The following is a 14368-nucleotide window of genomic DNA, read 5'->3' as shown; positions in this document are numbered from 1 at the left end:
CTCCAGATGTAGGGATTTGACCAGAAACGGCAGCTTTCCTTTCCCCTCCACAGACACAGCCTTCCTACATCTGACTTCCTTCAACAGCTCTCCTTTTTGGCTACAGGTTTCATCATCTGCAGTCTCTCGTGCCTCCAATATTTAAGGTGAGATAATTTGTTTTCAATCATCAATTCAGTTCAGTATATTGTCGTATGTACCAAGGTACTGTGAAAAGCTTTATGTTCTGTTGCGTGCTAACTAGTCAGCAGAAAGACAATACATGTGTACAATCGATCCATTTACGGTATATAGATACATGATGAGGGAAAAACGTTTAATGCAAGGTAAAGCTAGCAAAGTCCGATCAAGTATAGTCCAAGGGTCATCAAAGGTGTTGGACAGGCTAGATGCAGGAAGATTGTTCCCGATGTTGGGGAAGTCCAGGACAAGGGGTCATGGTTTGAGGATAAAGGGGAAATCTTTTAGGGCCGAGATGAGAAAAAAAAATTCACACAGAGAGTGGTGAATCTCTGGAACTCTCTGCCACAGAAGGTAGTTGAGGCCAGTTCATTGGCTATATTTAAGAGGGTGTTAGATGTGGCCCTTGTGGCTAAAGGGATCAGGGGGTATGGAGAGAAGGCAGGTACAGGATACTGAGTTGGATGATCAGCCATGATCATATTGAATGGCGGTGCAGGCTCGAAGGACCGAATGGCCTACTCCTGCACCTATTTTCTATGTTTCTATGTTTCTAGATAGTAGTTCAGCATTGCTCTCTGGTTGTGGTAGGATGATTCAGTTGCCTGATAACAGCTGGAAAGATGTTACGGAACATGGAGTGGGGTAAGATATTGAATACAAGGACACACACACCGTTAGCCCCGCTAGTTATTCCTCCTCACACAATTGTATCTTTTTTTAATCTTAAACCCGTTTCTATCTGTTTGGCCCTTACAATGTGAAACTCTCGTTCCAGGTTGGGTTGAGAGAGCATTTGATGGTCTTGGTTTTCTGCTTGCTCTCGCTCTTTGGGTCCGGAATCAGCTTCAACTTCACGTAGGGGTCTGACAGGCCATTGGGGTCCATGGGCACCAGGTTCCGGGCTTCTTTCACTGGACAGAGACAGGCACAGACAAGAAGCAGAGAGTGGGCATGGTTATCATATGGTGCAGAACATCCACCACCCAATGACCCAGCTTGTGCTAATGGAGACAATTCCTTTGGCCAACATCAACATGGAAATGCCACGATCTTTCATCCCACCCATACTGAATACCCTTTCAGCCCATGTTCCTCCCATTATAATTAAAACACCATGTCTGATGTCAGAAGGACCACATTAAAGGAACTCCTCCACAAACTTGGATCGTTTTCTTTGGAGCATCAGAGGTTGACGGGAGACCAGATAGAAGTCAATAAAATTAGTGGCGTTCAACAGGCTGTTAGAAAGGCACATAGAAGTCGAAGGAATAAAGGGATTTGGATCATGTACAGGCAGATGAGATCACTTTAACTTGGCATCAGGTTCAGCGCAAACATTGTGGGCTGAAGGGCCCATTTCCATGCTGTAGTATAAAGGCACAGATAGGATAGGCAATCAGAACTATGGTGGAAATGTCAAAGACCAGAGAGCTTAGTTCTCTCAAAAAGGTAGCTAATATCATCACCATACCACACTGGCCATGGTCTCAGTTTACTCCTGCCATCGGGAAGAAGGTACAGGAGTCTGAAAACTGCAATGACCAGGTTCAGGACCTATTTGTAACAACCAACAGGCTATGGAACACTCTGAACTTCACCTAAATTCTGAATTGCCTGATTTTTACCAGAGACCTCGTACTGGGACGTCCCAGAGTACTTGAGTAGATGGAGATGGGTTTGTGAAATGCTGTCACCATGAGGATGTAGGAAAATCCAGCACTCAATCTACAAAACCTGAGACCCCACAACCAGCATGGGACAATGACAGATCACCTAGTTTAGTACTGGTCACATGATAACCATGTCTGATCTGCTAGTCCTCCTGAGGTGGAACAATGAGACCAGTTGACTTTCCAACTTCCAATGAAGCAGCACTGGTGTAGAAGGAGCATTGAACGTTTGTGTTGGAGGATGCTGATTTACACTGAAGATAGACACAAAATTCTGGAATAACTCAGCGGGACAGGCAGCATCTCTGGAGAGAAGGAATAGGTGACGTTTCGGGACGAGAACGGTCTTGACCCAAAACTGTCTGTCCTGCTGAGTTACTCCAGCATTTTGTGTCCATTTTGAGCATTGAGCGTAGTAGGGAATGCTGGAATCAGAATAAACCTCCTTGTAAAAATTGTCATTTGTTATCCTGGAGAAATGTTGTTCGAGAGCCTTGAAACCGATGTTGGAACTGCTCACCGCACGGGTCTGCTGAATCTACCATTCGATGACCATCAGTCTATCATTTATCCAGATAATCAAATCCATCTTGGGGGGTTTGAGTATAGATGGTATTGCTTTCGGCGAGTTTAAAATCATTATCCGTTTCTATTTCAAAGTTGAAATGTGATTGCCTTTTCTCCCGATCTCTCGCAAAGGCAGCATGTACCAGTCTGTATACTGTTTCTGCAAAAGTCTCAGTCGTATTTCTGGACGTGCTCCACCAGGTGGTGCTATTGCTCTTCCGAGATAGCCCCTCGCACTCCAAGTTGATGAGTGTCAGCTCTGATTCTCTGGGATTAGATGTGGCTGATGAGAGCAGTGAGAGAACTGCAGACTCTCCTGCCGACTGCATGATGTGGGGACAGTGCTCTCCTTGTCTTGCTGAAAAACACCGTCTGTGTGTCTCCAGGGCACAAAACCTTGTGGTTCTCAACACTACGCTCGATGTTCCTTCTCCATAGATTCCCAGCCATCAGTGAGGAGATGGCTTTTTCCCATCAGGACCTCCTTGAATCCTATACCCTGTCCATCTGGTAAGTATCTGCTTAACATTTGTTAATGATGTTTCACGTATCTAACGGAGTGTAACTCAGAAGTCAGCGCTGACACTCATAGCCAGGAGAGGGCACTGTTTATCCTGATAGTGCATTGGGAATGTTTCATGGAGCCCACATTGGTGGTATCTCTCCAGTGTTTTGGTTCCATCTTTCAGAAGCACACAGGAGGGAAAATATCTCTGCTGCCCACTATATCATGAGCTTTGTACCAGGGTCTTTATGGATTTCTTAATGTTCAAAGGCTGAGCTGACACATTGAAGGCAATAATGAATTTCATCATCCATATCTGCCTTGTCCAAGAGCTGGCTCCTGAGTTGTGGATATCGCTCACGGTATGTGGATATCGCAGGATCTCAAAGTAGCAGGACAGTGCGATGCAGTGACTAAAGGTGGGCAGAGGTGTATGACGCAACTCCTTGTGTACTCTAGTGATAGTGTTGATGATACAGATAGGGATAATAGACATAAAATGCTGGAGTAACTCAGCAGAACAGGCAGCATCTCTGGATAGAAGGAATTGGGGGACGTTTTGGGTCGAGACCCTTCTTCAGACCTCAGGGTCTCAACCTAAAACGTCACCCATCCCTTCTATCCTTAGATGCTGCCTGTTCTGCTGAATTAAGGGCCTGTCCCACTTAGGCGATTTTTTTAGGTGACTGTCGGTGACTATCATGGTCGTAGCAGGTCATTAAAAAATTGGCGACTGGACCTCCCCTTCGACCCCCCCCTACAACAATGTCTACGGCAAGCTGCAACAACCTACCACCTAGTCAACGGCAAGCTACCGACATCCGGCGACCTATTAGGATGTTCACCTACGACCACAACTTTGACAACCTACGCCAACCGAACTCAACCTACGCCAATCGCGACAAGCTGCGACAAGCTGCGACAAGCTACGACCCTGTCGGCGACAACTGAAGACAACTGGACAATTCAGTCGCCAGTACCTGTCGCCGGTTGACGTAGGTTGACGTAGGTAGTCGCCAATGGAATTCACCGGTCAGCACCGGCGACAGCCTATGTCACCTGACGGCAACCTACGACAGCACCTACGTCAGGAGAAGTTAAACTACGCACATTGGCATCAACCCACTGTGGCCGACTGTCGGCGAAATTTTTTGAATATGTTGAAAATCGGACGGCGACCAGAAAGACGCTACGACTCTTTGGGCAACTGAGGAGACTACTCACGACCATACAGGCAATACCCCGGCGACCATGTGGCAACAGCCTAGTCACCTAAAAAATAGCCTAAGTGGGACAGGCCCTATACTCCAGCATTTTGTGCCTTTGGTGTATTCCAGCATCTGCAGTTCCTTCCTACACAGGTAGGGATAATGTTACACCATCTGCCATGGAAAAACTGAATACAACAGCCCAGCTCGAAACTTCCATCCAATCCATGAATCCATGCATAAATGTGTGGGAAAAGGTCAGGATTTGCCTGTGAGCAGGGTACAAATCTGGCAGAACGACGTGACACTTACCTACAACGGTGAGCAAGTCCTTGATCATTTCCGCCTTGATGAAAATGCGTCCTCGTCGTTCAGTGTGGTCCATGCCACACATACTGGGCACATTGGAGACACATCGCTTATGGACGTTCATCATGCAGGCTGCAACGAAACACAACGAAAGCTCAGTTCAGTGTAAGCCGGACCTGTCACCTGGTGCAGTCAGAGGGTGACGACCTTGCCTGGCCACATAGTCCAGACTCTCACCCGCTCTGCGAACAGGGTGAGGGGCATACATGTGCACCAGAGGGAGCTCTGATGTAACTGCTCTGAATTGACACGCAGAGGTCACAACTGCAGACGGCGAGCCCGGGATGGTCAAATCTCTAAACCATTTACAACCCTACTGGATACAAATACAAGGCCTGGATGGGATATTAAACCAAGGCTAACACAGTCTCAAGACCAGTTCAAAGGTGTCATCAGCACTGACCAGGAGATGAATAAATCACTCAACACTAGAGAGGGGCAGAGACTACACCAGGCACCCCTAAACTCAGATAATGATACACCAACCCTTTGACCCCTGATTATATACACACCCCTGACTACTGATATATACCCTCCCTGACCACTGATGATATCCCCACCATGACAACTGATGATAAACCCACTGACGATATATCCACCCCTTAACCAGATAATAACACGCCCACCCCAGAGAATGAAACACGCACACACACACACAGACCCCCTGATAATGACATACGCGCTTTGACCCCTGCCCATAGTTAATGACATATGCATCCTGAACCCTGACATCAGAAAATAATAACACCCCCTGACACCTGACCCCAGATACATCCAGCCCCTGATCTCCAATGTCAGATAATGACACCCCATCCTCTGACCCTTGACCACATGTAATGACACACCCATCCCTTGACCAAGATAGTGACATACCCACTCCTGACTTTAACGTAAATGTAGATAGGTTGGTTAGTAATCTGACACCAGATGACACCAGAATTGGCGGAGTTGTGTACAGTGAGGAAGGCTGTAAAGTATACAGCAGCGTTTAGATCAGTTACAGATGTGGATGGAAAAATGGCAGATGGAGTTTAATCCAACCGAGTGTGAGGTCTTGTAATTTAGGAGGTATCGGGAAAGTATACAGTTAATGGTAAAACCCTTAACAGCATTGATGTACAAAGGAATATTATGGTCCAAGTCCATAGTTCCGTGGAACTAGCAACGCAAGTAGATGGATTGGATAAAATAGGTATATGGCATGCTTGCCTTCATCACACAAAGCATAAAGTATAAAACACAGGAAGGCATATAGCAACTTTATAAAAGGTAGACAAAAGTGCTGGAGAAACTCAGCGGGTGTGGCAGCATCTATGGAGCAAAGGAAATAGGCAACGTTTCTGGCCGAAACATTTCGGGCCCCACCCTACATCAGTCTGAAAAAACCCCACCCTACATCAGTCTGAAAAAAATCCTCTTCCTATCTACTTCCCCCCCACCCTTCATCAGTCTGAAAAAAAACCAGCGGCATGAACATTGACTTCGCCAATTTCCGGTAGCCCTTATTGTCTCCTCCCCTTCTCAGCTCTCCCTCAGCCCTCTGGCTCCTCCTCTTCCTTCCTTCTTCCTCCCCCCCCTCCTCCCCCCCCCCCCCCCCCCCCCCCCCCCCCCCACCCTACATCAGTCTGAATAGAAGAGTCTCGGCCTGAAATGTTGCCTATTTCCTTCGCTCCATAGATGCTGCCGCACCCCGCTGAGTTTCTCCAGCACTTTTGTTTACCTTCGATTTTCCAGCATCTGCAGTTCCTTCTTGCCCCATTACAAGAAGAATGGAGAGACTTTGGAGAGGATGTAGAAGGGGTGTATCAGAATACTGCCTGAATTAGAGGGTATTAACTCCAAAGAGAGATTGACAAACTTGGGTTGTTTTCGCTGGTGTCAGACGTTAAGTGGAGACCTGATAGAAACGTACAACATTATGAGTGGCATAGAAAGTGCAGGCACACAGAACTTTTTTCCTTGGGTGTAACTTTAAGGTGAGAGGGGGAATGTTTAGAGGAGTGAGGCTAATATTTTACACAGGGTGCCTGGGACGTGCTTACAGATGTGGCAGTGGAAGCAGATATGATTGTGGCATTTAAGATAGGCACATGGATATGGAGGGAATATGGATGAGGTGCAGATAGAGCAGATGAGTTTGGCATCACATTCACTGCAGACATTGTGTGCCAAAGGGCCTGTCCCTGTGATTTACTGTTCTATGACGCATCCACCCCAACCCCTGACACCAGTAAATGACATACCCACCCACATTTGCTGAGCTTTAACAGAGGACTGGGAGGTCAGATGGGAGAATGATGGTCCCGACCTGCTGAGTGTGTCGGTGCATTTCCTCCTTTCATTTCAGTTTTCCTGCAGCTGCAGTTATTTCCGATTTACATTTGTTTAAAAATGTGTCTGTGAAGATGTCAGATTATTGGCAAAATCATGACAATGTTTGGGGAATGAAACCTTTCACTCATGGTCTGATCCCCCTGCCCTTTCCTCTGGAGTGCCATTGTCCTGTATGAGTGGTTCAAGATGAATGATCATCACCACATTTCGCAGGCAACCAGGAGTGGGCAGTAATCACAGTCATCTCTGTGACACCCCTAAATCAATATCAGCAGGTCTCCTCTGGAAATCTATCTCGTGCTGCTTCATCTGACTGCACCACAGTAAAGCTGTTCTCATGACAGGCATAGGCTGTTGTGTTACTTACAATCGCATTTCATGCCCTGGTGGATCAGGCCATAGAGCAGAGAGCCGCAGTGATCGCAGAACGTTGGGCTGGAGTAGGTGTGAGTCTTGAAGCCATGCTTGTTCCGGGGATCCTGAAATAAAGAACATCCGGGAATCTGGTTACCAATGGGCAGGAAGCAATGCGGGGATAACCCAAGGGAAGGAACCTGCCCTGTTCACCAACTTCACTTGAACCCCATTCAGCTCATTGTGCTGCCTCTAACCACAGCAGACATCACTATGGGGAACTGAGAGCGACAAGACTGTTCACCATGGAGAGTCAGACAGCTCCTTGTGTCAGCCACTTCGTAGGAGACGTTGCAATTAAATAGATACGGTGATGAAGGAGAAGAGCAAGGGGTACACAGACAGATGCTATTACATTTTGAGGACGCAGGGAGGGTGTGATCATGTGAGTCTATTTGTGTGTGTGTGTGTGTGTGTGTGTGTGTGTGTGTGTGTGTGTGTGTGTGTGTGTGTGTGTGTGTGTGTGTGTGTGTGTGTGTGTGTGTGTGTGTGTGTGTCGTGTGTATGTCTGTGATTTTCATGTGTGTGTGCATTTGTGTGTCGTGTGACTGATTGCACCTGTGATTTACATATGTGTGTGCATTTGTGTGTGTGAGTATGTGTACATGCATTTGTGTGAGTGTGTGAGTGTTTGTGTGAGTGTTAGTGTGAGTGTTAGTGTGAGTGTTAGTGTGAGTGTTAGTGTGAGTGTTAGTGTGAGTGTGAGTGTGTGAGTGTTTGTGTGAGTGTTAGTGTGAGTGTTAGTGTGAGTGTTAGTGTGAGTGTTAGTGTGAGTGTTAGTGTGAGTGTGAGTGTTAGTGTGAGTGTTAGTGTGAGTGTTAGTGTGAGTGTTAGTGTGAGTGTTAGTGTGAGTGTTTGCGTGAGTGTTAGTGTGAGTGTGAGTGTTAGTGTGAGTGTTAGTGTGAGTGTTAGTGTGAGTGTTAGTGTGAGTGTTAGTGTGAGAGTGTGAGTGTTAGTGTGAGTGTTAGTGTGAGTGTTAGTGTGAGTGTAGTGTAGTGTTAGTGTGAGTGTGAGTGTTAGTGTGAGTGTTAGTGTGAGTGTTTGTGTGAGTGTTAGTGTGAGTGTTTGGGTGAGTGTTTGGGTGAGTGTTTTTGTGTGCATGTGGTCTGTTTATCATTTGATGAAACACTTGTCACTGATCCTCAGAGTAATGAACGACCTTTCGCTTAAACAGTTTTCCTTGTGAATCTGACATTTAAATGGTGGTTTTATTCCTTCAGAACTCTAGTGCCAATCTGCTCTGTGACTATTAAAAGCTCTCTCGAAATTCCCTGAACAACGGGTCCTGCAGACCGAGTGACTCTCAGATTTGTTATTTGGCAGAGTCACAGAGTATATAATCAGAGTTACACATATGCTCCTTATCATCACAGACACAAACAAGTCTAGATCCAGGGGCGGCTTTGACTGGAGATTGCCTACTATCCCTCACAACATTTTCCAGCCTAGCTCCTGGACATCAAGAACACGCTCAGAGCGACATGTCCAAACTGCAGGAACTAAACTGCGATGAAAATACTGTAATTTCAAAAATGCTGCAAAGGTCAGGTGTGCAAGGAGGAAAGGTCAACCTATCAGGTCAATGAGTATCCAACGGAGTGAGTCGCAGTCCAACTGAGAGGGAGAGTTTCTGATGGATGTTTGGTGAAGTGGAAAAAAATCAAGGCTTTAAATATCAATGGGTGAGCAACCCACTGAATTCTCCAGTTTCAGGCAACCTTTATCCACCCCCTCCCTTTTACCCTCCGTCTGATCCACCTCTGGATGTTACATTTGTGTTCCCTCTCCACATACCATCACCTGGTTTCATCCTCCCTCTTCTGGTTCCATCCATTCACAATCTAATACCTTCTCCTTGTCTGGTTCTGGTTCACCTAATGGTTCCCTTTATCACTCTCCTTACTTATCACATTTCAGCACCTGCAGCCTTCGCTGGCTCCACCTGTCATTGTTTGCTTGCTTCCACCCCTCATCCACCGCCTCTGGTTCCTTTCTCAGCCCTCCCCCTCTCCTTTTTTTATATTGACATCTTCCCTCTGGCGGTAGACAAAAATGCTGGAGAAGCTCAGTGGGTGATAAACGCGGTATCTATGGAGCGAAGGAACAGGCGGTGTTCCGGGTCGAGACCCTTCTTCCCTTTGGTTCTCAGTTCTAAAGCAGGCTCTTGCCCCGAAACATCTCTGTCTCCAGGTGCTACTCCACCCACTGAGTACATCCGGGCATTTTTGCTGTAAATATCAGATCACAATGAAACACTGAGACTGAAGGAGCCACAGATCCAGGCCATAAACTAACTGCTGGAGAAACTCAGTGAGTCAGTCAGCATCAGTGCAGGGAAATGGACAAACTGGAATTCCGTCCAGTTGGGGTCCTTCTCCAGACTGATGGAGTAGAGGAGAGAACGTTGGAAGACGGAGGTAAGGTTGAGGCAAAAACTGGCAAACTGGATGTTTACCAGTTTGCCCATTGGGTGACTGGTAGATGGGTAACAATAGTGCAAAAGCTATAGGTGAAATGGAGATAAGAGGGTACCAGCTAAGGAAGGAAGATGATGGGTCCATGAATGGATTGAGAGAGGAGGTGTACGAAGTGGTGTTACATTTCCTGCAGTCATAAGGGAAAGTGTCTGGGGAGGGGTACGGTTGGGTGGGGAAGGATGGCCGAACAAAGGCGTTGCAGAGAGAGATAGCCCTGCAGAAAGCTGAAAGAAGTGGGGATAGGAAGATATGGCTGATGAAGGATCACATTGAAGTAAGTAATAGGCACACAAATAGGTACCGCCCTCCGTAATACACCCACAAATAACGCGAACCAGACCTCAGTAATAGGCACACTTACAAAATGTAACTCCATAAGTTGCAGGAGCATAATTAGGACATTCGGCCCATCAAGTCCACTCTACCAATCAATCATAGCTAATCAATCTTGCCCTCTCAATCCCATCCCCCCTGACACCCATGCTGAACGGATACTGCCCTCTGCTATAGACACACCCATTACACATACTATTTCTTACAGTCTCTTTCTTGATTTGTCTGTCACCATCCCAGGGGACAGACTATCGACCAACATCTACCACAAACCCATCAACTCCCACAGTTATCTGGAGTCCACTTCCTCCCACCCTGCCTCTTGCAATAACACTATTTTCCTTTCATTGTTCCACCAGGGTGCCTGCTCCCATGATGAGGCTTTCCATTCTAAGGCATCAGATACATCGGTACCCATGATTTCCCCGCTGCTGTCATAGATGGATCCTTCACCCACAGCTCCTTTGCATCCCATAGTCCTGCATTAGCTCCCCATACCCACAGAGGGAAGACGGATACAATTCCCGTAGTCCTTACCCCTCACCCCACCAACCTCCACATTCAACATATCATTCTCTGAGATTTCCGCTACCTTCAACACAACCCCTTCACCAGTCAAATCGTCCCATATCCACCCCCTTTGGAGGGAAATTGGCAGGGTGAATGCTGTTTAGGGGAATCAAGAAACAGAGGACACAGAATTAACATTTGTGGAGAAGAATTTAACAGGATGGGGGGGGGGGGGGGGGGGGGGGGGCAACGTTTTCTGGTGGGTATATGGAACGAACTACAAGACAAGGTAGTTGAGGCAATAAGGCCTTAAGGCATTGGAACAGAATCATGGCTGATCTATTTTTCCCTCTCAACCCCATTTTCCTGACTTCTCCCCATAACCTTTGACACCCTTGCTAATCAAGAACCTATCAATCTCTGCATTAAAAATACCCAATGGCTTGGCCTCCAGAGCTGTCTGCGGCAATTAATTTCACAAAACAACACTAAAGAAACCCCTCACCTCCATTCTAACAGTACATTATTTTATTCTGAGCCGAGGCTCCCCCACTATTGGAAATATCCTCCCCACATCCACTCTATCTAGGTCTTTTAATATTGGTAGGTGTCAATGAGTACCCACTCGATCCTTCTAACCTCCAGCAAGCACGGGCCCAGAGCCATCAAACGCTCTTCATATGTTAACCCACTAAACCCTGGGATCATTCTCATAAATCTCCTCAGGACCCTCTCCAATGCCAGTACATCTTTCCTCAGATATGGGGCCCAATATTGCTCACAATATTCTAAAAGTAGCATGATTGGTGTTTTATAAAGTATCAGCATTACATTCCAGCTTTAATATACTAGTCCTCTTGAAATTAATGCTAACATTGCATTTGCCTTCCTTACTACCGACTCAATCTACTAATTAACCTTTTGGGAATCCTGCACCAGCACCCCAAGTCCCATTGCACCTCCGAATTTTTAATATTCTCCATATTTAAAAAGTAGTCTATGCCTGTACACTTTTTTCTATGCCGTATTCTATTTCCCACTTGCCAATCTGTCCAAGTCCTTTTGCAAGCTCCCTGGTTCCTCAACACTACCAGCCACTCCATCTATCTTTGCATCATCAACAAACTTGGCCACAAAGCCATCAATTCCATAATCCATATCATTAACATATAACTTGAAAAGTAACAGACACAACACCAACCCCTATGGAACACCACCAGCCAATCTTCTATCCATGCTAGTACCTTGCATCCAATACCATGGTATCCTATTTCATTTTGCTGCCTCACGTGTGGCACCTTATCAAAGCCCTTGCCCTTCTGAAAATCCAAGTAAATCCCATTCATTGATTCTCCTTTGTCTATGTTGCTGACTACTTCCTCAAAGAATTCTAACAGATTTGTCAGGCAAAATGTTCGGCCTATTTTATCAGGTAACCCAAAGCCTCTTAATAATGCACTCCAAGATCACTGGTTCAGTAATCTTACCAACCACCGAAGACAGACTAATGGTCTTGTCCCACTTGGCAATTTTTTAGGCAACTACCGGCGACAAACTACGTCATCCTGGCGACAACCATAAGCAGCACCTACGTCAGGAGAAGTCAAGCTACGCTCATTGTCATCAAACCCACTGTCGGCGAAAAAATGACAACATGTTGAAAATTTAGCGGTAGACCACAAAGACGCTGCGACTTTTTGCACGACTAAGGGGACTACTCTCGGTGACCACCGGCGAACATGTGGCGACAAACTAGTCGCCTGTAGTTGCCTAAAAAATCGCCTAAGTGGGACCGGCCCATAACTGACCTATAATTTCCTTTCTTTTGACTCGCTACCTTCTTAACCAGTGGAGTTATATTTCCGATTTCCCAGTCTCCTGGACCATTTTTCTGACTAGTGATTTATGAGAGGTCACAACTAATGTATCCACAATTTCTGCAGGCTTTATTCCTTGGAGTGCAGGAGGATGAAGGGTGGTCTTATAGAGGTGTACAAAATCATGAGAGGAATAGATTGGGTAAAAGCATAGTCTTTTGCCCAGTGTCGGGGAATCGAGAGCTAGAGGACATAGGTTTATGGTGAGCGGAAAAGATTCAATGGGAACCTCAGGCGTAACGTTTTTTTACTCAAAGGGTGGTGAGTGTAAGGAACAAGCTGCTGGAGGAGGTAGTTGAGGCAGGCACTATCACAAAGTTTAAGAAACATATACCTGTCTAAATTGGATACGGTAGGTTTAGAGGCATATGGGCCTAAAGCAGACAGGTGGGACGTGTAGATAGGACATGTTGGTTGGTGTGGGGGAAATTGGGCCAAAGGGCTATTTCCACGCTGTATGACTCAATGATTCATATACTGCGGGATAATGTTTAGACTAAGGGGGGAAAGATTTAGAGGAAGAATCTATCAATCCAGAGGTTGGTTGGAATCTGGAATACAGAACGTGTGTAGACAGAGACTCTCACAACAATTAAGAAACATCTCGATGAGCACCTGGATCACTGAGGCAGAGAAGGCTACAGACCAAATGCTGGCGGATGGGATTAGTACGAATGGGTACTTGATAGTCAGCGTATGGTGGGTTAAAGAGCCTACTTCCTTTTTTAGGGACACCAATAGATGTACATTCAAATTGCAAGCACATTGAACCATATGTTTGCCCCAGAGTGATGACAGCTAATACCGTCATCCAACCACAACAGACAAGTGCACACCATTGGAAGTGCTCAAATTATATTACAGGAACAACTCAGTGTTGGTTTTGAGAATTATTTTTTGCTTCGCATTGAAAAGAAAGCAAATTATTGCTCTACAATCACAGACTGTAAGACTGACTCACTGCGTTACTCCAACTCTTTGTGTCTTTGTTTGTAAGCCAGCATCAGCAGTTCCTTGTGTCACCAAAGATTGTCACCAATTGTTCATACTTATTGTGTGGTTATGAAAATTCAGCTGTTAATTTTTATTTCACAGGGACCAGCTGAAGGACAAGTCCCACCTCCCACACGCCCGCACAGCAGCAGCAGCACCCCCCCCCCCCCCCCCCCCCACCGGCACCCATGATGTGCGGAAACAGATGGTGAAAACCACGCAGCACAACTCCAAGATGTCGACAGACCAGATTAAAAATGTCACCGATTTAGAAATGGCAGAGGGAGGGGAATTCATGAAGAAGCAGTGATTTGCCACCAGCCAGCAACTTGATGCCATAATTGTGAGATGATACAAACAAACCGGGCTTCTCAAAAGCCATAGATACAGGAGCAGAGACATGTGCCTCCACTCTTGTATTCTTGTTAGAAAATTTTTTATTGTCGTTTCCTCACTTTGACACAACGATAATGAATTTCCCGTACAGCATATCGTTAAAAACTTTCACAAGAAAAATAATAGAAAATATCCTGAATGGTTAAATAATAAAGCATGGTTCGGCAATTAAAATAAAAACAAAAATAAAATTGAAATTGAATTAAAAATTAACAAAGTCCTCCCAAACACAAAAAGCCACAACACAAGGTAACATAAAATTGAGGTAGGTGAGGACGGCACCATAGTAGCCAGCCTTAAGGGTTTGTCCATCCGTAGCTTGGGGCCTTCCGAGCACCTGCAGTCGCCGCCCCGGGTGGCCCGATGTTCAGGCCCTCACGCCGGGCTGGTGGAACGCTTAAACGAGCCCCGACGGTGAGCATCCTCCTCCTCAGCGGCCCGGACCTTCTGATCAGCGGTGGAGATCGATCGGCGCCTCCCGCTGCCGGAGTCTGCCGATCCTGAGTCCACAGCCGAGCTGGGCAGAGTCACA

General features: G+C 46.2%; 1 protein-coding gene across 2 annotated transcripts in view; it reads right to left on the bottom strand.

The window, feature by feature from the left end:
• Nucleotides 1–14368, bottom strand: part of LOC129706860 (protein kinase C beta type) — a 139152-nt gene that overhangs the window by 44854 nt on the left and 79930 nt on the right. For both annotated transcript variants that reach the window (XM_055651441.1, XM_055651439.1), the window contains exons 4-6: nucleotides 7204–7315; nucleotides 4446–4574; nucleotides 938–1094 (exon numbers count right to left, since the gene is read on the bottom strand). In XM_055651441.1, the coding sequence (XP_055507416.1) occupies nucleotides 938–1094; nucleotides 4446–4574; nucleotides 7204–7315 (398 nt within the window). The remainder of the gene's footprint in view (nucleotides 1–937; nucleotides 1095–4445; nucleotides 4575–7203; nucleotides 7316–14368) is intronic.

The sequence above is a fragment of the Leucoraja erinacea genome, chromosome 20 (genome assembly GCF_028641065.1).
Source record: "Leucoraja erinacea ecotype New England chromosome 20, Leri_hhj_1, whole genome shotgun sequence".
Lineage (NCBI taxonomy): Eukaryota > Metazoa > Chordata > Chondrichthyes > Rajiformes > Rajidae > Leucoraja > Leucoraja erinaceus.
This window is presented reverse-complemented; position numbering and strand designations above follow the sequence as displayed.